At 41.4% G+C, this 25885-nt stretch overlaps 1 protein-coding gene across 1 annotated transcript in view; it reads left to right on the top strand.

Annotated features, from left to right (window-relative positions):
• The first annotated feature begins 886 nt into the window (after positions 1–886).
• sh2d5 (SH2 domain containing 5) overlaps positions 887–25885 on the top strand; it is a 65678-nt gene continuing 40679 nt past the window's right edge. Inside the window, exons 1-4 of the mRNA XM_080215048.1 lie at positions 887–1267; positions 6090–6170; positions 8073–8147; positions 21365–21511. Of these exons, the coding sequence (XP_080071174.1) occupies positions 1211–1267; positions 6090–6170; positions 8073–8147; positions 21365–21511 (360 nt within the window). The 5' untranslated portion in view covers positions 887–1210. The remainder of the gene's footprint in view (positions 1268–6089; positions 6171–8072; positions 8148–21364; positions 21512–25885) is intronic.

Raw genomic sequence — 25885 nt, 5'->3', positions numbered from 1 at the left:
TTCGCCTGAGGTGTGGCGATTCTCAGGATAAAATCACCATCAGTCAGCTGTCCCGCTTAAAGGAGACAGCAACCCATGATTATCTGGCGATTTTACCTTTATCCAAACCACATTTACTGCACCGGTAGAGATTTTAACTTATAGGGAAATCAAGGCTCAGGACACTATACGTGTAGAAGGAGGCTGGAGAGTTGAAGTAAACGCAGATGGAGTCTTTGTGATGTAAAATCCGAGTTTTAAAGAATGTAATCTGTGAGGAAGGCCATCCAGCGGGAGGTAAAAAAACACAGAATTTTGAGGCGTGTGCAAAAGAATGAGTGAGAAGTTAAGTGTGAAGTGATTTCATTGGAGAAAGTGTGGCTGAGAGCCACATAAATTTATGAGGCGCGAGAGAGAGGACAACTCAGAGCAACAGTAACATATTGCTTAAAGAAAATAGATCATTTGCAATGGTGAGTTAGGGTAAGGAAGCAGCACAGGACATTATGAATGCAAAATGTAAGGAAGCAGCTATTAATTATTTAAAAAAAGTAAAAATCATAAAATTGCTGAAATAGGAAGGCTGGGTCCTCAATTCTTTCTGAATGGAGCAGAGCCAATTAAGCCTTTAGGAGAATTCTGGTAGTTAGCTTGTTGCTGACAGACATTTCACAGGGTGGGCGATTGGATACTTTTGTTTTTTTTTAAGTGTTTGGAATAACAATTCTCGGCAATGGAATGATCAAATATCCTTAAACAGAAAACGAAACTTTATGCACAGCGTCAAGGTTTGAAGCCAGGATTTAGTAGTAGTAGCAGCAGCAGTGGGGGGGGGGGGGGGGAGGCGCCTCCTTAACACTTCCCCACTCCCCTTTCGCTCGGGTCTGCACGTTGGGAGCTGTGGAAATAACATTGGCATGAAAGAGAACCATTTCCGGCACGGCACGCACGCCTCTGTGAGCACTGATGTCAACACAGACAGTGTAGGGAGAGAGAGAGGAGGACCAGGTGAGGTTTCGCCCGTGGAAATCCAGCCGCTGTTTGGCACTCCATCCTCGCTGCTTCAGAGCCCGGAATCCTCTGCGGACCGGCGCTCGTCCTCACGTCCACTCCACCACCCAAACTTGCTGCAAGTTCAAAGCCCTCGGAGTTGTCCGCACCATCACTGAACGGACCGGCCAGCCCCCAACCCCCACACCCCACTCTCCCCTGAGCTCAAGTGTCTGCCGTGATGGCCAAGAGCCGCTCTCCAGACAAGAAATCCAGAAGCAGGACTAAGTTCGTGGAGGTATGTACTGATCGTTCCTGTGTGAGCCTGAGCTGTGTTTGTGTGTGTGCACTTCATCCGCCTTGTGTGTTGTTACATGGTCGCGGTGCATCAGGCTGTCCAGTGCGGAAATGCAACAAGAAATATCGGTGTGGATATTTCACATTGCCCCTGTTTAATCTGCAATGTGATGTACATTTTAACACGCAGGCAGCGGCTATTTTCGCTACCAACTTGATAAATGCATTTAAAGGAAAAAAAATCTCCTGCTTAACAACTGTCGAGAGAAAAAAAAATCCATGCATTAGCCAAATCAGGAGGTGAGATTCCCCTTTTTGCATTTGAGGTGGGGTTTGCATAGATTTGTCAGTCTCGCCCGTGTTCTGGCGCATTATGTCTGTCTTCCCCCCCCCCCCCCCCGGCCGTTCCTTTAAGTCGCGACATGTCATGAATGTTTCATATCTTACAACATGCCCTCCCCACTGCACGTTACTCACATCCTGCGACTGAAAGGATAAGCACGAACAGTTTTCCAGTTCTGAGCATCCAAAAGAATGACGTGTCCGTCATGGAAAACTATCGAACTACCAAGAAAAATAGAGGATTTGCTATTGGAAGCTGTTCAGAAGGCTCTTTAAGACTAATCACATTTCCAGAGTTGGGTGCCCAGTTTGCTCTTGATACCATGGGAACGGACGCTTACTCACAGGGGGAGCCTTTCCTTCACTGTTAAAGATGGGATCATCAGTTCCTCTCCCCATTGCACTAAATGAATTAGAATTGGACATTGGTGACACTCAGGAATAAACAAAATTAGCATTTTCCAGCACAGGAAGCCATTCGTCTCATGGCATCCAAACCTGCTATACTTTGGAGAGCCTCTATCCCTTGATTTTTGCCTATATACCTTTTTTAAATTTAATTTTTGAATATTTATCCATTCCCCTTTTTTTCAAAGCTATTATGGAGTCCACTCCCACCATTATTTCTGAGGAGATAATCGGTATTGCCTAAAAGAATAACCACATTCTCTTGATCCTGATGTTGATTTTAAATGTATGCCCTCCAATTCCAATTCACCAACAGTAGGAATAGTATTCCTAATTAACTTTTCAAAATCTTCCTCATCTTCAATATCTCCATCAGACCTTCTACTGAAAGGAGCCCCAGTTTCACAATACAGCGCATTGGTCTAAAATAAATAGATTGAAATGTTAGATGTATATTAAAATGCTCAATGCTCTTCCCAATCCATGATCTATTGCATCCCTCCGTGTCTTCAAATGCCTCCTCAAAAACTAACCTCCTTTCTCTTCAGTGACCTCATTTAACTTGCTCCAGTTCTGGCTCCACACAAAGATGAGCCCTACACACAAGACAATTAATGAAACTTCCAGTACTTAAAAATCATAGGATGTCTATAACACGGAAGAGCCCATTTGACCCGTTGTTTCTGTGTTAATGCCATTCCCCCACTTCTCCTGTAGATCTGTATTTTTTTTGTCTTTTCAGGTGCTTATCCAATTCTCTTTAAAAAGCCATGAATGAATCTGCCTCTATTGTGGGGCAACACACTGGTTAGCACTGCTGGGCAGCATCACAGCATCAGGGACCTGGGTTCAATTCCAGCCTTAGGTGATTATCTGTGTGGAATTTGCACATTCCTTCAGGTGCTCTGGTTTCCTCCCATTGTCCAAAGATGTGTAGGTTAGGTGGATTAACCATAATAAATGTGTGGGGCTATTGAGATGTGGTGGGCCAGGATGAGATGCTGTTTTGGAGAATCGGTGCAGACTTGATTGGCTGGATGGGTTTTTGTAGGGATTCAATCGTTCATTCCAGATCTTAACCACTCATTGCATTAAAAAAGATTTTCCTCATGGTCTCTGTGAGTTGTTTTGCCATTCACCTTAAATAAGTGTTGTCTGGTTCTTGACTGTTCTGCCAATGGAAAGAGTTTCTCTATCTACACCCCTCATAATTTTGACCACTTCTATCAAATCTCTTCTGAGGAGAGCAACCCCAGCTTTTCCAACCTTTCTATTTTCTTGCATCCTTCTCTGGTCTCCTTTTCATTCTCCTCCCCTTATCCTTGCTGATTTTTCCGCTTTGCTAAAATTAGAAAGCTTTAACTCTCTAAACTTGCTACACCAAGGTGATTAGTAAATACTGCCCCCTGATTTAGTGCATTTAATGCTGAACCCTCAGAGCAGATTTTTCCTATCCTTTAAGCTTAGAAAGAGCAAAAATTGAACCAGCTTTGTACACAGGAAAGGAACTGGGGTAGTCTTTGAAATCCACATAAAGGGGCAATACTTGATCCACAGACTTTGTCTTGGACGCCCCTGTATTACAATAATTACTGTTCCTTTTGAGAAATGTTTCTTGGGTTCAATTCCAGATGTGTGCTGATCTTGGCCAGAACACCGGTAGGATTGAGAAAATGGATCTTCGTGCTCCTGGGCCTTGGAGGGTAAAAATCAGTCAGGATTTATGTTCATAGTTAAAGGGTTGTGGCTTTTCGGACTGAGAAAAACTCTTACAGTAGAGTTCCCCAGAGGTTGGTGTTATGTCCTCTGCTCTTTCTGATCTATTCTAATGACATAAACTTTGGTGTACCAGGGCACAACTTCAAAATTTGTGGACAACACAGAACTTGGAAGTGTGGTAAACAGTGAGAAGGACATGGACAGGTTGATGGAATGGGCAGACAAGTGGCAGATGAAATTTAATGCAGAGAAGTGTGCAGTGATTCATTTTGATAGGAAGAGTGTGAAGAGACAATATAAATAGTGCAACTGTAAAGGGGGTGCAGGAGTAGATGGACTTGGAGGTATATATGCACAAATCTTTGAAGATGACAGGGCAGGTTGAGAGTGCGGTTATTAAGTGCTACGGGATTCTGGGCATTATAAGCAGTGGTGCAGAGCACAAGAGCAAAGACGTCATGAAAAACTTGTAAAAAAAAATACTGGTTTGGTCTCAATTGGAGTATTGTGTCTAATCCTTTAGGTTAGATGTGAAGGCACAAGAGACTTTATAGAAAGGTTCATGAGAATGATTCCAGGAAAGAGGACCTTCAGTTACATAGATAAATTGGAAAAGCTGACATTGTTCCCCTTCGAGAAGGTTGAGAGGAAATTTGATAGAGGTGTTCAAAATCTTGAGGGGGCAACAGAATAGATGAAGAAAAACTGTTGCCATTGGTGGAAGAACCAAGGACAGGACATCGCAGATTTAAAGTAATTGGTAAAAGAAGCAACGTTGACATGAGAAAAAACATTTTTTTGTAGAGCGTGGTTGTGATCTGGACTGCCTGGGAGTGTGCTGGAAGCAGATTCAATTATAACTTTCAAAAGGAAACAGATCATTATCTGAAAAGGATAGGACTTTAGGGAAAAAAATGGGGCAGTGGCATTTGGTGAATTGTTCTTGTTGGGAACCAGCATGGACGTAATAGGCCGAAGGGTCTCTTTCTGTGCTGTAGAACTTCTTTTGATTCTACAATAATTATGGTGCTGTGACTTCAGTTAGTGAATGTGGATATCTGGTGACAACGGCCAAACTTAGTTATGGTGGCCTTGTGATGACAGAGAAGCAGATCCTAAACCTCTAGTCAGAAAAGGGATTGAACACCGACTATCCAGCCAACTGATCTAGCCAGTGACAGCACACCCCCTCCCCACCCAATTACCTTTTATATGCATGTTGTAGTCCGTCGTATGGCTTACCAGGAATCTCTCTTGGTTGTGATGAGCCCAGTGACCTGCTAAATACTGGGCTCATACATGAAAAAATGGTCAGTTCGGCAAAGTGTGGAGGTTGGATGGTATATGTATATCTGTACCCCAACATGAACCTATGTCTTTAGGAAGAAAGGAAATTAGTTCTTATATCATTATATTTGACTTTCTCTCCTAGTGTTTTGTATCAGTATTTCAATGGACAGAAATGATGGCTGAAGGGCTCCCTATTAATTCCCATATGAGGAAATGACATGATCTGTCTTTCACTTTTCCCATCTGAAATTGAAATCGACAATCAGATGAATGAAATCTGACTTTAAAAAATTGAACAATAATTCAGTAGTTCTGGGAGACATCGCTGCAGACTTTTTACGTGGGAGGATGCGGGATTATAATTTGGCTACTTTATAGAGAAGGCATGTTTAATCCTTTTTTTTATTTTTAAGTGTGGTAATTTGCAGAATGTTTATGTTAATGACAGAAAGTTTTTTTACATTTTTCCAGCCAGCAGTCTTTCCTCATTTTGACATTTGTTACGAAGAAGAATGACTCAGGTAGCCTCCACTTAATGATTCAAGTGAATGTAATCCATTGCTTAGCAATGAAACAAGAAAACACCCTGCATGTTTGGCTGAGATTAATTTAGGTGGGTTGAGATGTTCCCCCTTTTATGAAAGGGCATCTGGGAATCTGAAAGTTTTATCTTAAAAGTAATACAGTGAAAGAGGAAGTTGGAGTCCCAATGCACTTGATTAATAGGATGTGGGATTGCGTCTGTGATTCCAAGGTGGTGAACTAATCTCAGTTGGATTGCTGAGAAGAGGTCAGTATGGAGGTTTTACTGTTTCTCCTTAGGAGGATGAATGAGTCATCTCTTTCCTCAATATTTTGGTTAAGCAGCTGGTTAGTCTGCAGAACGATCAGAGTGCTGGGATTGTGTATCTGAGGAATTGTTGATGGTGGGTGGGAAAATTGCAGATAATCTAAAAAATAGTTGCTAATCACTGGATAACTTTGGGTTTTGGTTACGAATGCTGAGTAGTATTTCAAGGCACTGTTGCAAAAGTTGTGGTTTATCTGTGGAATTATTCCTGCAGTATGTAGGTTCCTTTGCAGTGGAGGATCAAGATCTTGATGAGAAGACATGGCGGATTCATCAACAGCTTCATATTTTGAAGGTAAATGTTATATCTTATAGCTAAGGTTCATTGTTTCTCCGGAGTGGGATTGTCTTAATATTCATTTACTGACTCATTAACAGGTGGACTATTCCTAATAACTTAAACCATGGCAGTAGGATAAAGTGCAAACTAGGAAAGAGAACAGTTAAGACTGATGCCAAGATGTTCTCCATGTAAATAATGAACAACACATGTTTCTGGTTACAATGGTAGAGGATAAAAAGTTCCAAAGTCATTTAATTAGCAACATAATCTTGTGAATGGAGAGAGGCAGAAGAGATGGTCGGTCCTTTATGGAAGTATGATCTTGAAGGAATGGATTAAATGGTGTTAAGTAGTGAAATATGAAAAGCTAAGAGTGAAAATGCGGCTGAACTTATTCCACTGCTACGAAGGGAGGGCTGCTGATTCATCTCCAGTTCTTTGAAAGCAGGTCCAGTCTACAGCGCTGTGCCCGCCACTATTTGGAGAGCAAGGAGGCAGGTCCCAAATCCCCAGTCAGAAGAAGAATTGAACACCGACCATCCAGTTAACTGATTTAGCCAGCGACGGCCCCCCTCCCCACCCCACTACTTTTATATGCATGTTATAGTCCATCATATGGCTTACCAGGAATCTCTCCTGCTCTCAGCAACTGCCATTGGAGTACACTGGAAGGATTTACAGGTTGTTACTCAACCTGTTTGGCTGTGTTATGAACATACCTGAGGGGAAAACTAGAAAACCTGAAATGAAAGAAAAACAACTGGCATTAATGTAAATTCAATTGAAAAACTTAGTACTGAGAACCAAATTTGATGACGTCTGGAACTGGCAGACATACTTAAATGAAGATCTAAAGAAAGCACAAAACTGCAGAAGTTTCAAAGCAGAAAGAGACTTGGAAAGTGGAGACATAGGGCGGGATGTTCTGGCCTTGTTCACCGCGAAACCAGAAAATCCTGCCTGAGGTCAACTGACCTTTCCATGGACCGCCCCTGACCTGCTCCAATTCCTGTGGTGGGGGGACAGTAAAATTCGCCCTAAAATTTCCTAAATTGCACATCTTTGATTTTTTTTCTCTCTCTGGTCAATTTTTTTTGAGTTGGAATAAAATTGTTACTTTGTTTCATTATTATAACACAAACATAACTTAAAAACTCTAGATGGACATTAAGTGCTCAGAACTTGGCATCCAATATTAATAATAAATGTAACAGTTAAGTAAAGAATAATTGGAGACCGGTTTCAACTGCTGAAAACCTTGAATTATCATGTTAATCTCCCCACTTGATTAAGTTACTACATTTTCTTTGTAACCTACAAAATGGAATGAATTTGGGTTAAACAGGATTTCTGTGTCCACAGACCCCAATGCAGTCATAAATTAGAATTGAATCAGAAAAGGTCATTTAAATGTATTTTTTCTGACCAGCTAAGAAGTGACAATAAGAAACAATAAACACTCGCTTTATTTAAAATTATAATGTAAAGCAAGTAGCACATTTTTAACAAAATAAAGTATTCATTTCCATGAATCTTGATTTTTTTTTCTATTCAGATGTGGCCTGTGGGTTTAATCATTGCAGCGGAAATCATGGTTACGCTGCAGAAAAATATGCACATTTTGTCTCTCCTGTTTTGAATATGTGTTGATTTCATTATGGCCAAGTTTCTGAGTAAAATGATTCCAGGTGGCATGCTTTCTTTGCAAAATAGTGATCCCATGATCCTACAGTAATAACACTGATAAGTTATTACCCTAGACAATGCATCTCAAAATTGTTGCTGTTAAAATTCTCCTTCATACTTCAAAAGTAATCAAGCTATTTCCCTGTAGAATTTCAATCTGTTTCAATTTTTAAAAGCCACTTGTGTTGTAGCTCAGCTTATCTGACATGTGCTTTTATTTTCTTCCAGAACTATCCTCGGAAAATGGCAGTAATACTGAAATTCTCATCACAAGGAATAAAGATGTACAATGAAAATAAAGAGGTATAGTGAATAAGACCATTTCGAATAGACTATGTAATGCATTCACCTTGTTCATGACTTGGAAGCTTGAAGTTATAATGGCCCCTGGAGTGAAATATAATGAATTACAACATTTCATGAATGGTATTTGGTATCTTAGTCTACCAAAATGAAACCTGACTGGCAGTAATGAATGTTGACATGCATTAGAGACTGGAGCTAAATGTTTCAGCACATTCAAGCCACGGGGCATGTACTACCAAGCATTGACTCTGCCGCATTAGGTATGCCTTTCTATGATTGCACTGTACTTATGTTTTCAGGAATTACTCATGGTTTCATTGCATATAGCTCTGAGTTAATTTCCTCAGTGCTTGCATCAAGTACAAGTAGTTCAAGGATCTTATATACTCAAACTAAGCCTCTACTTCCTCCTCTCCCCTACCCGGCACATCCTCACTCTAGTTCTGATTTATTGGCCCATAACTTCCTAGTCCCTCACTGTCGCATTCAGGAGTACCTCAGTGATGCATTGGGGAATCTCTTTAGTAAGTTCCCATGTAGAGGATTGCCTGGCAGTTGTCTAGAAGCAGTGAAACCCCATCTCTCCTGACCCTCTTCTTTTCCAGTCTGACCCCTTCCTCTCCCTCTTACAGCAGCCTCCCACCTCCCAATCTAACCATACCCCCACACCCTTCCCCCTCCATTCACCCTTACGAATCTGAACCCCCCCTTCCGTATTCTGACCCTTCCCCTTCTCCAGGTCTGACCCCTCTCTGCTTGTCTGATCCAACACCTTCCTGGTGTAGTGCTGTGAAAAGGAGGCATATCTTTCTTCTCTGTAATTATCCTGTGTTGATGCAGCTGGGATGCTCTTCGCTACTATCTCATCCAGCCTGAAGAAGGTTGGCCAAGGCAGAGACTTTGGAAGTTCAACTTGGTATAGACTTTGGGTAAGTCTATGTAGAGTGGCCATCCACTGGAGATAGCCACTCTGAGAAGGTACGGGCTGTTATGACTTTATAGTTTGTACCTCAACTCCGCATTCTTTCTCCAGCTGTCACAAGGTACATCTGAGACCCAACTCTACCCCCCCACCAACTCCTGATTTCTTCTTCTTGATCACTGAGCCAATTTTTGCCAACGTTGTTAATGGTGCCTTTTGTGCAGGAGCCATTCCCCACACCCCTTCAAAACTGCCATTATCATTCCTCTCTGCAAAAAGACCCATCCATTATCATTGAGTTCTCTAATTACTGGCACATATCTCACCTCTATTTCTTCTCTCAAATCTTCAAACTCATTGGCACTACCCAGCTATGTATTTACCTTGCTCATAAATCCTTTCAGCCAGTTCCTAGGCTCACAGAACCTAGACCAGCCTGGTTGAAATTAACACACTTTGTCATTTCATCTATTCACCATTGTTACATGGTGTCATCTGTGTCTCACATTTGATATGAGCGACCACTCCAACCTCATCCCATTTTGAGTTCCATTGTGTTGTCTTTGCTTGAGTCTATTGCTATCTGTCCCAAAATATCTTGCCACAGCTGCAGAAATAATTTATCCATTAACTACTGCTATACTTGGTTACTTCCAGAGTATTTTAAGGTTCTCTCTTTACCTTTCTGGTTTGCCTCACTTGCCTGTTGCCTTAATTATATTTGTAGGCATGGGATCAGTTTCCAAATATATGTTGACAACATCCAACAATTACCTCTAAATCTCACCATCATCCTTGACTTCACTGACAATTTTGTGCCGTCAGACAGTTTGACTGACGTTGTGAATTAGTCCAAATTTTCAACAAATGAACTCTGGAAAGAAGGATAAAAACAAATTACTGTAGAAGCTGGAATGTAAAACAAAAACAGAAAACGCTGTCTGACAGTATCCATGGTGAAAGAATTGAGCTAACATTTCAAGTCTGGATGACTCTTCGTCAGAACTGGATTAAATGATTCTGCTACTACCAAAGATTCTGTTACTTGTTCTGAGACTGTTCCTTGTGCTGGCTTCGCACTGCATCTTCAACCTGCTTGACTGAGCAAAACATGAAGTCCATCATCAAAACCTTCACCTACACAACATCATCTTGCCTTACCTCATATCCACTGAAACTTCTTTTTGTTAATTTTTTTTTGACTGTAGAGGATTGTTTTTCAAACTGGAGGTCTGTGTGCCTCAGGGCTTGATGTTGGGTCCGCTGTTATTTGTCATTTATATTAATGATATGGATGAGAAGGTTTGCAGATGACCTCAAGATTGGTGGCATGGTGGACAGTGAAAAAAGTTATCTAGGATTGCAACAAGATCTTGATCAATTGGGCCAGAAGGCTGACGAATGGAAGATAGAGTTTAATTTAGATAAATGCGAGGTAGTGCATTTTGGTAAATCAAACCAGAGCAGGACTTACTCAGTTAATGGTAGGCTATCAGGGAGAGTTATAGAACAACGAGATCTAGGGGTACGGGTTCATAGCACCTTGAAAATGGAGTCACAGGTGGACAGAATGGTGAAGAAGGCATTCGGCATTCTCGCTATCATTGGTTAAAGCGTTGAACACAGGAGTTGGGATGTCTTGTTGTAGTTGTACAAGACATTAGAAAGGTCACACTTGGAATACTGTGTACAGTTCTGGTCACCCTATTATAGAAAGGATATCATTAAAGTAGAAAGAGTGCAGAAAAGATTTACTAGGATGCTTGAGTTATAAGGAGAGGCTGGATAGATTGGGACTTTTTTTCCTTGGAACGTAAGAGGCTTAGGGACCTTTTATAGACCTGAGGGGCATAGATCAGCTAGATAGTCAACATCTATTCCCAAAGTTAGGGGAGTCTAAAACTAGAGGGCATAGGTTTAAGGTGAGAGGGGAGAGATACAAAAGTGTCCAGAGGGGCAATTTTTTCACACAGAGTGGTGAGTGTCTGGAACAAGCTGCCCAGGGAAGTATTAGAGGCAGGTAAAATTTTGTTTTTTGAACAGCATTTAGACAGCTACATAGGTAAGATGGGTATAGAGGGATATGGGCCAAATGCGGGCAATTGAGACTAGCTTGGTTGTTAAATGTTGGCTCGAAGGGCCTGTTTCCATGCGGTAAATCTCTATAACTTTATGACATCTAAACTTTTCCAATGTGCAGTCTCCTTAATTCCACTCAAAGCTCCAACTCATTCAAAACTTGACTACCCTAATCTGCCCCATATAATCTCACACTTGTCATCTCTACCCTCACCATCCACAATTGACTGAATGTCCCCAGTGTGTTTACTTCAGATTTCTCATGCTCAGTTACAAATCATGTTCCTGTTCCACTCCAAGCCTGTCAGTCTGGTTCCTCCACCGTCATTCGCCTTGTCTTCGAGCACCTCAGCCCTTACTCTCTGCAATTTCCTCCTTTTATCCTGCTTCTGGTCCACTTTTCTCACAGCCTTTAATAACGTCCTCAAAGCCTGTCTTTTGTCATCATGATTTCAATCTCCTCTACCACTTCTTCCATTACTGTTCAGTGTTAGTTTTCCCATGAATCACCTTAGGTTGTTTACTTTGTTAATAATGGCACGGTTCCAGCAACCACAGTATTTTACTATTTTCTCCAACTTGTTACATTTGTATCTGATCATCTTGGAAAGAGACAGGTTGTAAGATGAAGCTTCATATGTGCTACTGTTAACCTATTTAGGTCATTGATTTAAAAATAAATCCTGGTTCCCTGGGTTGGGGAGTCATGCCAGTGTTATTCATTTTAATAATCAAATTTAATTGCTCCGAGTTCTCAAGTTGCATTATTTAGAAAACCTGGCTTGGTTTCTGCAATGGCATAGTACAAATTAGATAAGCATTGAACCTGAATGTGTTAGGTATAACAATTAAAGAGATAATATGTTGATGCTCTTCTAGTCTTAACGACAGCTTTGTAATTATGTGTTATTAACAAGACAGGTTAACTGTTTTGAATGGCAGAGGATCTTTGGAAATTACACTGAATTCTTGGCATAACAAGGTTGGGTGGGAAGTCATTGTGCTATCCCCCTGCATCCCATCACTATTTCTACTCCAGCCAATACCACAATTGTCACCTTTTTAAGACAATGTTTACTTTTAAATTATAGTGTATTTATGCACTATTATGCAGAATTTAGAAAAGGTACGGATGAGTTAAAGGCAAAATATATGGAACTGGAAGAAATAGCAGAGGCACTTAATGAATACTTTACTTCAGTATTCACTATGGAAAAGGACCTTGGTGGTTGTAGTGCAGAATTGCAGTGGACTGAAAAGCTTGAGCATGTAGATATTAAGAAAGAAGTTGTGCTGGAGCTTTTGAAAAGCATCGAGTTAGATAAGTCGCTGGGACCAGAGGGGATGTACCCTAGGCTACTGTGGGAGGCAAGGGAGGAGATTGCTGAGCCTCTGGTGATGATCTCTGCATCGTCAATGGAGACGGGAGAGGTTTTGGAGGATTGTGGATGTTGTTTCTTTATTCAAGAAAGGGAGCAGAGATAGCCCTGAAAATTATAGACCAATGAGTCTAACCTCAGTGGTTGGTAAGTTGGTGGAGAAGATCCTGAGAGGCAGGATTTATGAGCATTTGGAGAGGTATAATATGATTAAGAATAGTCAGCAAGGCTTTGTCAAAGGTAGATCATGCCTTACGAGCCTGAATGAATCTTTTGAAGATGCGGCTACATTGATGAAGGAAGAGCAGTAGATGTATATATATGGACTTCAGCAAGGCATTTGATAAGGTGCCCCATGCAAGGCTTATTGAGAAAGTGAGGGGGCATGGAATCCGAGGGGACATTGCTTTGTGGATCCAGAACTGGCTTACCCACAGAAGGCAAAGAATGGTTATACGTGGATCATATTCTGCATGGAGGTTGGTCACCAGTGGAGTGCCCCAGGGATCTGTTCAGGGACTCTTACTCTTTGTGATTTTTATAAATGACCTGGATGAGGAAGTGGAGGGATGGGTTGGTAAGTTTGCTAATGACACAAAGGTTGGCGATGTTGTGGAGGGATGTCAGAAGTTGCAGCGAGACATTGATAAGATGCAAGACTGAGCGGAGAAGTGGCAGATGGAGTTCAACCCAGATAAGTATGAAGTGGTTCATTTTGGCAGGTCAAACAGGATGGCAGAATATAATATTAATGGTAGGCCTGTTGGCAGTGTGGAAGGTCAGAAGGGCACTCAAAGCAGCTGCACAGGTTGAAGCTGTGGTTAAGAAGGCTTATGGTGTACTGGCCTTCATCAATCGAGGAATTTTAGGAGTTGAGAGATAATGTTGCAGCTGTATAGGACGCTGGTCAGACCCCACTTGGAGTATTGTGCTCAGTTCTGGTCGCCTCATTACAGGAAGGATATGGAAGCCATAGAAAGGGTGCAGAGGAGATTTACAAGGATGTTGCTTGGATTGGGGAGCATGCCTTATGAGGATAGGTTGAGAGAGCTCTGCCTTTTCTCCTTGGAGAGATGAAGGATGGGGGATGACCTGATAGAGGTGTATAAGATGTTGAGAGTATTGATCGAGTGGATGGTCAGAGGCTTTTTCCCAGGGCTGAAATGGTTGCCACAAGTGGACACAGGTTTAAGGTGCTGGGGAGTACAGAGGAGATGTCAGAGGTAAGTTTTTCACTCAGAGGGTGGTGGGTGTGTGGAAAGGGCTGCTGGCAACGGTGATGGAGGCGGATTTGATAGGGTCTTTCAAGAGACTTTTAGATAAGTACATGGAACTTCATAAGATAGAGGGTTATAGATAAGCCTAGTAATCTCTCAGGTAGGGACATGTTCGGCACAACTTTGTGGGCCGAAGGACCTGTATTGTGCTGTAGTTTTTCTATGTTTCTAAAATACTGCAGATGCTGGTATCTGAAACAAAAAAACAGAAGATCTTAGCAGGTCTGACAGCATCTGTGGAGAGAGAATAGAACTATCATGTTGAGAGCTCTAATCTCTCTCCGTAGATGCTTTCAGACCTGCTGAGATTTTCCAGCATTTTCTGTTTAGGTTTTGCAGGTTTTTTTTTCCTGAAGACTGTAAATCGTAAGTAAATAGTTAACATATCCTGGTAATCGCTAAACCTCTCCTATCCATTTCTCCAGGAAAATTCCCAGTCCACAGTGCTTAGCAGGAATTGCTTGATGTAGGCTCTGAAAACTGAGATAAAAACAGACAGAAATGCACAAGAAGTGTTACATGTTAAAGCAGGAAAATTACCAAGCCCACAAAGTTAGAATCTTTAAAAATTATTTTAATTAAGCAGGATGATGCAATGATGTGTAATGTGTAGGATACTTATTATTTTATGCAATATGGAAACTACTTGGTATTGAACTAAATGAGCCTGATAAAGCTGTTGTTCTTTATGGTCGTTTCCCATTTAATAAAGTGGCTTAACAATTCATAGATTATCTCATTTTATCAAGTGCTTTCTCAGTTTGAAACTAAAAAGCTGGAAAGCACAGGCATGAATATCTAAATGGTACTGCTGTCACATCACTGAGCTACACAACTGTATAGTTAGATGTTGAGCACTACAGGCATGCCCCCAACCATAAGATGCTCAAACTCTTTACAGGCATATAATGCTGATGTAGCTGACTCGAATTTATATTATACATCCAAAGATAGACCCATGTATTCAATTTGTGATGCATTTACCATCGTTGTTACCATTTTAATCAGAAGCTAAACTGGACTAACCATGTAAATAAAGTGGCAACAAGAGCACATGAGAGGCTGGGAATTCTGAGGCAAATAACTCACCTCCTGACTTCCCAAAGCCTGCCCCCCAAATACAAGGCACAAGTCAGGAGTCTGATGGAATACTGTCTACTTGTCTGGATGAGTGCAGCTGCAGCAACTTTCAAGAAGCTCAACACCATCCAGGACAAAGCAGCCCACTTGATGGCACCTCATCCACCAACTTGAACATTTACTCCCTCTACTGATGGATAGTGGCAGCTGAGTGTACCATCTACAAGATGCACTGCAGCAACACGCCAAAGCTCTTTTGACAGTACCTCACAAACCCAGAACCTTTACCACCTAGAAAGACAAGGGCAATAGGTGCATAGGAACACTGTCATCTGGAAGTTCCCCTCCAGGCAACACATCAGCTGGAATTTTAGCAGCATGTCTGCCCCGATTCCGGTGCAATGACCTGTGCCGTGAGAAGTTCTGGGGTGGGTGAGGCTCGCAGAATGGAATTCTCCATAGGCCTTGAGCGGGATTTTACGAGCCTCGCCTAAGCAAGGTTGTATAATCCTGGCTATCATCCTGACTTGGAACGATAATACACTCCTTCACCGGATCAAAATTGTGGAACTCCCTTCCCATTAGCACTGAAGGTTTGCCTACACTAGATGATGGCTTTTCAAGGGCAATTAGGGATAGGCAACAAATGCTGGCCTTTCAGTTGATGCCAACATCCCATGAAAGAATTTTTTAAAAATGTTGGCTGTTAAGAATCCTTTCTGTTCCGGGTTTACAACACAGTTGGACAGGGTAATGGGGAGGGATTCAAAATTTAAATCCTCCCACTCAAGTGGGTGTTTTAGAATGATCTCCACTACTACGGAGAACTAACTATTCCACAGCAAAGATTTCATATCCATTCCTCAGTCAGGCTTGCTGAGATTAATGGGAATCCTCTCAAGAATATATCAGAGGTTGACCATGTACGACTTGAAGAGTCAGCAAGGTATTCTTTCAGTAGAAGAAAGTCCTGTCCTGCCACACTGCAGCCATCTCCAGGGAGAATCTTGGACTCTGTTTCCATAAATTTGTGATGATGCATAAGCGAAGCTGGGAAGAAAGGACAATAATCGGTATATTAAGTTCGAAAAATATCCTGTCATGTTTGGGGTATGTGTTTACCAGTCGTTCTGTGTCCAGCCAGTGAGCTACTGCTAATCAATGTTGACATGCAGTGAATTCTTAACAGCCTGATATTATAAACATCTTTCAGACAGAGTGGTAGGGTAAATTTAATTGGTTTCGGTAATTCTTTTCCATTTCTACTATTCACAGCATAAACCGTATGAAATGGAGAATTCACACTGATGCAATTAGCAGTGCTCTTCTGAAGTTCAGAAACCTTGTTGTGGCAGCATAGAAAATGTTTTAATATCTGAACTCAGTATTACTTGGACCGGTGACATGTAATACTGACACAGTGCTGAAACTGGAGAAATGGTTAGTTTTATCCAGCAGTGACACTCCTCCCTCTAGTTTTGCCATAAATGAATCGAGCATCACTCACTTAATGAAATGTACCAAATGAGAAGTCTAGACAACAAAGTAATGCATTAATGGATCAATATGTGGAATAGCAGAGTATTACACTGGAGTGTCAACCTCAAATTTGTTCAAATCCTGGGCGCTATGAAACAAGCGACAGATGGAACTGAGGGGTAATTTTCCATAAATGGCATCCTCCAAGAAAGATGTCTGATATTCCAACATTTGTTCCAGACATGCAATGATCTGTGCTGTGAGAAGAACAATTGCCCTGTGTTATTTCTCCTTTTGGTATAGAAATCTGGTTTGTACATTAATTCTTGTTGGCAGACTTGGAGGGTGGTGCATCAAATTACAGCTTCCTCACTGCTCTCTCTTTTTTTAAGAGTGATAGACGCGTTGAACATCAGCAGCATTCTGCTGTTGTGTGATTAACCATGCACAGTTGCCCTCCCAGCATGAAGGCTGTTATTAATAAAGTTTGTGGTGTGTGTTCAAATGATATCAATTATGCACTTTCTTTCTGTGTAGATGGCTCACAGTAAACAAAGTGAATGTGGAAAACAGCTAGTCATGGAAATGGAACTAGAGACAAAACCAGTCTTTCTGTAAATCACAATACCATAAGAAACCACTGATTAATTGCTCTGCCAGATGAGAGGACTTTTTTTTTTGTCCGCTCATCAAATATGCGCTGCTAAGGTTGTCTTCCCCCTCCTGCAGCTCATCGGCAAATTTCCATGCTCAGACTGGATGAAAGTCTGAACCGCAGCCTCGCATAGCTCAGTTCTGCTCAACTGTCCAATTGCAAAATTTGTTGTTGCCAATATGCTCACTCTTGATGCAGCACATCTGACTGGAAAATCTCCCCTGAACTGTTGCAGACATATGTCATTAATTAGGTTCTATATCAGATCGACTTGCTGCAGAAAAAAATGCATTTTTATCTCTCTGTGGCTGTCAGTTATCCCTATATTGGCCAAGTTCATGTCTGATCTTTTTTAGTTTTAAGTTATAGCTTGAGTAAAGTTGGAAAAAAAATAGCTCTCAGCATGTCCTCTTATAAACTTCCAACTGGTTTACTTCAAGCACAGTCACAAGACCTGAGTAACCCTGATAATGCTGTGGTGTGGTGCAATCAAAAGCACTCCCCAGTGTAAGTCACCTGCCATGTCTAGTCCTTTTTTGAGGAAATGCCTTTGGAATAATCTCTTGTAGATTCAGTCAACCTGTAGGAGACAGGAGGCAAACTTCTAATGTAAAAGTGGGAGAGCAATGCAAAGAGCTTCTGTTGGGGTCACTCTCTAAGAACCCAGAACCCAATTTAGCATGCTCAATCCATCTAACCTGCACATTCCAAAAATGTGTGGGTTAGGTGAATTGGCCACGATAAGTTGTCCCTTAGTGTCAGGGGGACTAGCAAGGGTAAATAAATGTATGGGATTATGGAAGTGGGGCCTGGGTGGGATTGTGGTCATTGCAGACTCAATGGGCTGAATGGTCTCCTTCTGCAATGTAGGATTCTTTGGGTTCTAACCCAGACTACTTCTCTTTGAAAGAGTGGTTTGGCACTTTATTTCCTTACCTGTGTTACCAGTTAAGATGGAATTGTTGAATTAAATGGAATATTCTTTTTGAAAGGGAAGTGGAAAACAAAACAACAGCCTTGGGCTTGATTCCAAAAATTGAAAATTTCATTTCTTTGATTAATGTTAAAGGAAATGCAATCACATGTGTCGATGCAGCTCTCACTAGATTTTGCTTTGGAAACAATGAGCTTGTGATAAACAAAACAATGGATATTTCAGAGTACTACAACTGTGATTTAATTAGTCTTTAGATAATAGCATAAAGCAGAAGTGAGATTGTACAGGCTTTTGGGCAACATCTGATGACCCCATACATCACAGTCCTGGTTTTTAAAATGTATTTCTTAAAAAACATTATGGTACTGAAGATATTGGAACAGTTGGTGTATAATTTATGGTTGATACTAATATTAAAAAAACAAAATTTCAACAATGAAAAATGACAGCCTGAGATCTAAGTGGTTTAATGTTCTCCCTCCCCCCACTACTATGGTAGGGGGGGGGCATAAAAATGCAAGCTATGAAATTTACCAATAAAAAAGCAGAATTACCAATCAAAATACTCTTTTCTTCCAAAAATCCTTTGTGTACAATTGACATTTCTCAATCTCAAATGTCCAGGGCTCATAATTAAGAAAAACTACAACTCCAGCTAGACGAGTCAGCAAAATTGTCCATGTAAATAACGGAGAGAAGCTACAAGAATTGCTTTAAAAGTTTCCTTGACAAACACTTTATTGGTCATTCGTGTTCCTCAGTAACAAAATATATGGTTCCAAAAGTAGCGTTTCCAATCTAAAGAACATTTAAATTACATTTTTCAAAAATACATTGCCATACAATTGAACTTAGGACCTGACTTAGCTCGTTCTAGACCCATTCGCTTGCAGAGTTAAAATTATGTTTTCAACTAAAGCTGAATTTTCTCTGAAGTGTGGGATATAGTTGGGATTAAATATTGTCAATGGGCATGTGTAATAAATGACTTCCGAGTGAAAGATTATAGAGCAGGCTCTTTTAGATTTAGGATTATGTAATGGAGAAAGGTTGATAAATAGTTTTGTTGTTAAAGATCCTCTTGGAAAGAGTGATCACAGCATGCTAGAGTTTCAGATTCAGACTGAACAAAAGAAGACAGAGTGCCATTTCTGTGGACCTGTGGAACTTTTTGCCGCAGAAGTTTGTGGAGGCCAAGTCATTGAGTGTCTTTAAGATAGAGATAGATAGGTTCTTGATTAAAAAGGGGATCAGGAGTTATGGGGAAAAGACAGAAGAATGTGGATGAGAAAAATATTAGCCATGATTGAATGGCAGAGCAGACTCGATGGGCTGAGTGGCCTCATTCTACTCCTATGTTTTATGGTCTTATGGAGTTTTAGCAATTGGGCAGATGTAATTATACAGGCCTGAGGAAAGAGTTGGCCCATATAGACTGGGCACAAATAATTGAGGGCATGACACTTGGGGAGCAATTGTGGATATCTCTCAATTAAAGTATATTCCTGAGAGGAAGGGTTGTAAAAGGAAGAAAAATGCTCCATGGCTAAACAAGGAAGTCTAAAGGGGACATAAAGGCAAAAACTAAGGCATACCAAACTGCAAAGCTTAGTGGTAAGCTGGAGGATTGGAAGAACGATAAGGTTCAGCAAAAGGCTACTAAAAATAGAATCAAGCTAAGATAAACTATGAAAGGAAACTAGCAGAAAACATAATCACTGATACCAAAAGCTTCTAGAAGAATATAAAAAGGAAGGGAATAACTAAAGTAAATGTTGACCCTTTAAAGGACAATATTAGTGAGGTATTAATGGGGAACACAGAGCTGGCAGAGACACTAGACCAAAATTTTGCCTCTGTCTTCACAGTAGAGAATAATGAAAAATTTCCAAAAACTGGAGTCAATGCAGAGGAACTTGGTGCAATAACCATCATGAGGGAGAAGGTATTGAATAAACTAATGGGACTAAAGGCAGATAAGTCTCCAGGACCTGATGGCCTGCACCCCAAGATATTAAAGGAAATGGCAGCAGAGATAGTGGATGCATTGGTTGTGATATTTCAAAATCCCATGGATTCTGATAAGGTTCCAGTGGATTGGAAACCCGCAAATGTGACACCCCTATTCAAGAAGGGAGAGAGGCAAGATGTAGGAAATGATAGGGCAGTTTGCTTGACTTCTATGGTGGAGTAATTGCTGGAATCAATCATTAAGGAAGAGGTTAAGCATTTGGAAAGACACAGCTCAATTCAACATTGTCAGCATGGTTTTATGAGTAAAAACTAGGCCTGTTTAACTTTCTTGTGGCCATTTGATTGTAGGTTCATTTTTCTTTTGATTCTGTTGCTTATGATAGTGTACCTACTGTTGCTGTACCTGGACAGCACATTCCTAACCACCCTGCTTTTAATTGTGGCTTTCTTTTTAAGTATTAGTTATTTTTGCTTTTTCCTTTGGATCCAGCATTACTGTTTCTCCAGTTCCAGCCTTAAGCACTCCCAGATTGAAAAGGGAAAACTGAGCCAGGCAAATCGATATCTGGTAATATCCTCATGAAAGCATACGTGTGTGCTGGTTAGCTAAGGGTAGGATTAGGCTCAGTTATGATCCTTCTAGTTGTCAGACAACTCTTTGTCAAGACTCACAGGCCAGCAATTATAACAGTAGTGGGATATTGAGTTCTCTTGGATGGAGCTTTGGATGCAAAATGAACTTTCATTGGAATTCCAAAAGGACATAAGTCTGCAGCTCATGTTACGATCTTAATCAACTTGTAGTAATTCAACATTTCATCTTTCTTCTGATGATGCTACTTATGGGATACTGGACAGTTGTAATAGCTGTTCCCTTTCAAATTATGCAGTGAAGAAAATGTACATGTGTGACAGAAAATATCGTCCATCCCCTACTTTAAAATTGAGAAGGCAAGCTGAAAGATCAGGCTGCAAAGCACAAGGCACCATCAAGGATGAAATGAGGGAATGATTTAAATCAATAAGTAGTAGTTGGGTGGACAACTAGCCGTGCTGTCACACTGAGGAAGGGAGAAAAATTAAGGGTGGTAGAGGGTTTGACAGATGGATGGGAAAGAATAAGTTAGGGAATAGTACTACTTAACTGAGTGCTCTGTGGTTACTCCTGCCCAACATTATCATCATCCAGTTTGGTAAGTACTTGTAGCAAAAAGTAGTGAGACTAGCATTATCTGGCAGAATGTTGGTCGAGCTGCAAAATGCTTCAGTATCTTGGCTTAAAGAAAAATATTTGGTATCAGAAACTGAAATATTTGGTGTTTCTTTTTCAATTCAAGCTTTTGATACTGATTTCTAAAGATATTAAACTAAATACTGTACAAACAACTTGGTGGCACAGACGTAATTAATTCCTATGCTGGGTTTTGACTAGACGCTGTTGATGGCTCATGCCCTGAGGAGAATCTTGTACACAACGTGTCAACCGACGGACTGTCAGTTTGCATTTGTCACACGTAACCCCTACAGACCACCGAGTGAGCTCTTCTGCCATCTGTTTGTCACCATGCAGCCAAATGAGGTGGGTAGGTAATATTAAAAAGTCATTGTGAATCAGATGAGAAAAAGCATCCATTTGTCCAGTTAGACTTTTTGAGAGACAATAAAATCATGCTTTAACTTCTGTACGAAAAATCGTTTTTTTTTAACTCAAGAAATATGGCTGTCCAGTGGCTCAGTATTAAAAGCTTACAAACGAGAGAGGTGTTGATTGCTGTACTTTGTTATCCCCATCATAATTCGGAGGTTTTCAAAATCAGTTGAGCCCCCCCCCCGCCACTGATCCTGACACCTGCACAGCCCTCCTCTCCCCCCGCTTCCCCTCATCCCATAAATATTACTGCCTTGACTGAGAACAGATCACTCAGCAAAGAGCACGAAACAAACTTGCCGTGTATAATTCCAATTGTCTTCACCGACTGCATGAATAGATGAAGTTGCTGCTGTGTTGCTAACACCCTGCTGTTTTTTTTCCATAAAATGGGATGTTTCACTGCTTGGGAAAGGAGTGGAAGAATGATCTGTTCCATGATCACACATTATGTCAGGGTATGGTTGGGGTATCCCGGCGTGGAGAGTGGTTTTAAGACAGACGTTTCTTCTTGTGTACAGTTGAGTTATGGTGGTAGATTTATGGAAAGGAAAGCAGTTAGCTGAGTGCAGTAAAATGGTGTTTAGGTCAGCCTCACTGATAGAAATGCACAAGAGCAAGATGTCTCGCTAAGACTGTCTGATGCGGTAATGCTGAAAGTATGATTTCTATTTCCATGATTGACTGAGGTTAGTTAGATCTCATAATTAATTGGAATCCTGTGACCCAGTACAAAGGGCTGCACTATTTAATTTGTAAAAGGATAGGGTAGAAGGTTTCTGGAAAATGATATTACACAAATGGCTCTAAATCCTTGGTATACAGAAATTGTTTGCAAGTGTTGTGCATCAACAGAGTTATTATTCTTGCTGCTGGTGTTAAGTAGGTGATTTCAACTGTCTTCCTCATTGGGCTATTACTCAGTAAAGTTAAAATCAATGGACACAATTCTCCCATGCTCCTGCCAGTGGGAGCAATGGTGCGTAGAGAGAATTCGATGGGAAACCCAAAATCAGTTTCGTCGAGGTGTGAAATTATAGCAGCATCTTCTGACGCTGCCTGCCGTGGTGGATTGGGAATCCCATAGAGGCTGGTGTGTGGAACTGATTTGAATCCTGCTAATAAGATGTAGATGAAGGCCTGACGAGAATCTTCCCCTCCCACCCAGATGTGCGCCATCAAGCCTGCTCCGCCACAGAAGACAGTGCAAAACCCCCAGGGATGGCATGGTTTCTTGTCACTCCCTATCTCCTTCATGGGATTTAGTCCCATATGGGAGAATTTCACCCAATGAGTAAATGCCCCTTTGTAGTTTTAGTTTGTGTAACATTCCCTATTCGTTTGCAGAATACTTCTCACCAGTTATTTACTGTTCAGCTTGTATTATGAAAAATTGTTCTTTATGACTGGGAAGGTACAATTAAACAAATTAGGCACAAGAGGACTGCAGGGAGCATTACAGCAGCAGGAAAAAGTGTAAGGATAGTTGCAGGAAGCCTTCGGTGATTCCCCAGAAAATTTCTCAGTTTAGATGCTCTGTTCCAGGACAATGACAAGGGCTTCTAGCACCTATTTTTCTGCTGAAGGGAACTTGATTTCCTTGTCAGATTAGCAGCAGCTTTCTCATCATTTACTTTTGGGGCTGTTGACACGTCAATTTTTTTTTTGCTCATCAATGTTGTTTTCAGTGCATAAACAGTCAACCACGTATCGAACACCAGACCATGTTGGGGTGGCAGGTTCCTTTCCCTGGAGGACATTAGTGAATAAATTGTGTTTACGTGACAATCAGATTTTATGGTTATTTTCTTGCTGTCAGTTACCAACTATTAGATGTATTGAATGAATTTTGAGAAGTTGTTGTGGGGGAGTTGAATTTGGGCGTAAATTGGTAATAATTTGGAGTCAGTACGGTTTTTGAGAAGACTGGCCATTTTAACACACTGCACAAAGGTGTCCCTACATGTACTTCAGGACACTCCTGTGTTTAACAACAAGGACCTCTACTTAACCTAAGAATCTAATGATACTTTACCTAAGTAGGTAAAACATCATTAGATTCTGGGGTTTTCAGTCCATCTTCATTTATGTCCTGCTATTGTTATAGTCCATCAATCCTGATTATGATTTGGTGTTATTATTCCCCAGGAAAGGACGTTTTGAAAAAAGGAGTGATTTATAATCTCAGGAGGTCTCAAGTGTTTCAGAAACAATCAAGTTACTTTTCAATGTGGTTACTGTAGAATCATAGGGTGCGATCTTACCACCCATTCACACCACACTCCTGCTGCAACAAAGTTGGAGAATTTGGCAACAAAAGAAATCTCCATTCACTGCAGCGGGATGGGAAAATCCCACTGGCATGAACGATCAGAAAATTCTGGCCAAAGGCCCTTCGGCCCATCAAATCTACACCAACATGTGAGAAACACCTGATTTCCAGCCTAATCTAAATTACCTAGAAAAATGTGGCAGGCTCTTTGCATATACCAATGAAGAAGAAAATAATTTTATTGATGTCAGTTGAGGAATGAAAATGGTCAGGACACTGGGAAAACTCCCTTGATATTCATTGAATAATGCCATTGAATCTTGGATGTCCAACTGAAAGGATACACAGGATCTTGGCTGGAATATTCCCACCATTCACACCCTGCTGCTGCTCCCAGTGAGAATTTGACACTCAGCCAAATCCCTGTTCACTGCAACGGGACCGGGGAATCCCGGCTGCAGGCGAGGTTTAAAAATTCTGGCCCTTATCTCATTTGAAAACTGGTGGGTGTGATCTTTCCGATTGACTGGTGCAGCAAGCTGAGAAGAAAGTGTGAGAGGCTTTCATGCCAGGTATGAACCGGTCACACGTCAAAAGCTATCTTCCCAGCTGTGTTTCGTGAGCACGATCAGCTTCGCGCACAGCCTCTTCCCCAATGAAAATTGCTGATGGTCTCCACCAATGGGAACCAAACATGAAGGCCCCACCAAGGAGATTGGAGGACATTGTAGTCCCTGAGTGGTTGGGTGCATGGAAGGGCATTGCCATGGGGGACTGCCCACTGGGCACCCTGACACTGTCCACCAGGCTCCATAACTGTGCCAGAGGCGGTGTAAGAAGGGGTGAGACAAGGACGGCGGGGGGGGGCACCGTGGGGCTAGGGGGGAGGAAGCTTTGCAAAGGAGGGTGGAAAGGGGGAGTTCTTCAGGGTTTGCAACATCCATTGCAACAAAGAACAAAGAAAATAACAGCACAAGACCAGGCCCTTTGGCCCTCCAAGCTTGCACCAACCATGCTGCCTGACTTAATTCAAACCCACTATGCTTCTGGGGACCATATCCCTCTATTCCCATCTCATTCATGTTCTTGTCAACATGGCCCTTAAAAGTCACTATGGTATCCGCTTCCACTACCTCCCCCGGCAACGAGTTCCAGGCACCCACCACTCTCTGAAAAAGAATGCCTCGTACATCTCTTCTAAAACTTGCCCCTTGCACCTTAAACCCTGGCCCCTTAGTAATTGACACTTCCACCCTGGGAAAAAAGCTTCTGACCATCCACTCTGTCCATGCACCTTATAATCTTGTAGACTTGTGTCAGGTGTCTCCTCAACCTCCATCGCTTCAGTGAAAACAAACCAAGTTTCTCCAACAGCTCCTCATAGCCAAAGCCCTCCATACCAGGCAACATCCTAGTAAATCTTTTCTGTACCCTCTCCAAAGCCTCCACATCTTTCTGATAATGTGGTCACCAGAATTGAACACAATATTCCAAGTGCGGCCTTACTAAAATTCTATAAAGCATCAACAAGATTTGCCAATTTTTAAACTCATTACCCCAGCTGATGAAGGCAAGCATGCCGTATGCCATCTGGACTACCTTCTCCACCTACATTGCCACTTTCAGTGACCTGTGTACCTGTACACCCACATCCCTTTGCCTATCAATACTCTTAAGGGTTCTGCCATTTACAGTATATTTCCTATCTATATTAGACCTTCCAAAATGCGTTCCCTCACATTTTGTCCGGATTAAACGCCATCTGCCATCTCTCTGCCCAAGTTTCCAACTGATCTATACCCTGCTGTATCCTCTGATGGGCCTCATTGCCATCCGCAAATCCACCAACCTTTGTGTTGTCTGCAAACTTACTAATCAATCCAGTTATATTTTCCTCCAAATTATTTATATATATTACAGCAGCAAAGGTCCCAGCACTGATCCCTGAGGAACACCACTTATCATAGCCCTCCATTCAGAAACACACCCTTCTACTGCTACCCTCTGGCTTCTTTGACCTTGATAAAATTAAC

This window comes from Carcharhinus amblyrhynchos, chromosome 30 (genome assembly GCF_965287045.1).
Source record: "Carcharhinus amblyrhynchos chromosome 30, sCarAmb.v2.hapA, whole genome shotgun sequence".
In the NCBI taxonomy this organism is placed as follows: Eukaryota; Metazoa; Chordata; class Chondrichthyes; order Carcharhiniformes; family Carcharhinidae; genus Carcharhinus; species Carcharhinus amblyrhynchos.
Note: the sequence above shows the minus strand (reverse complement) of the source record. Positions and strands in the feature narration are given on the sequence as shown.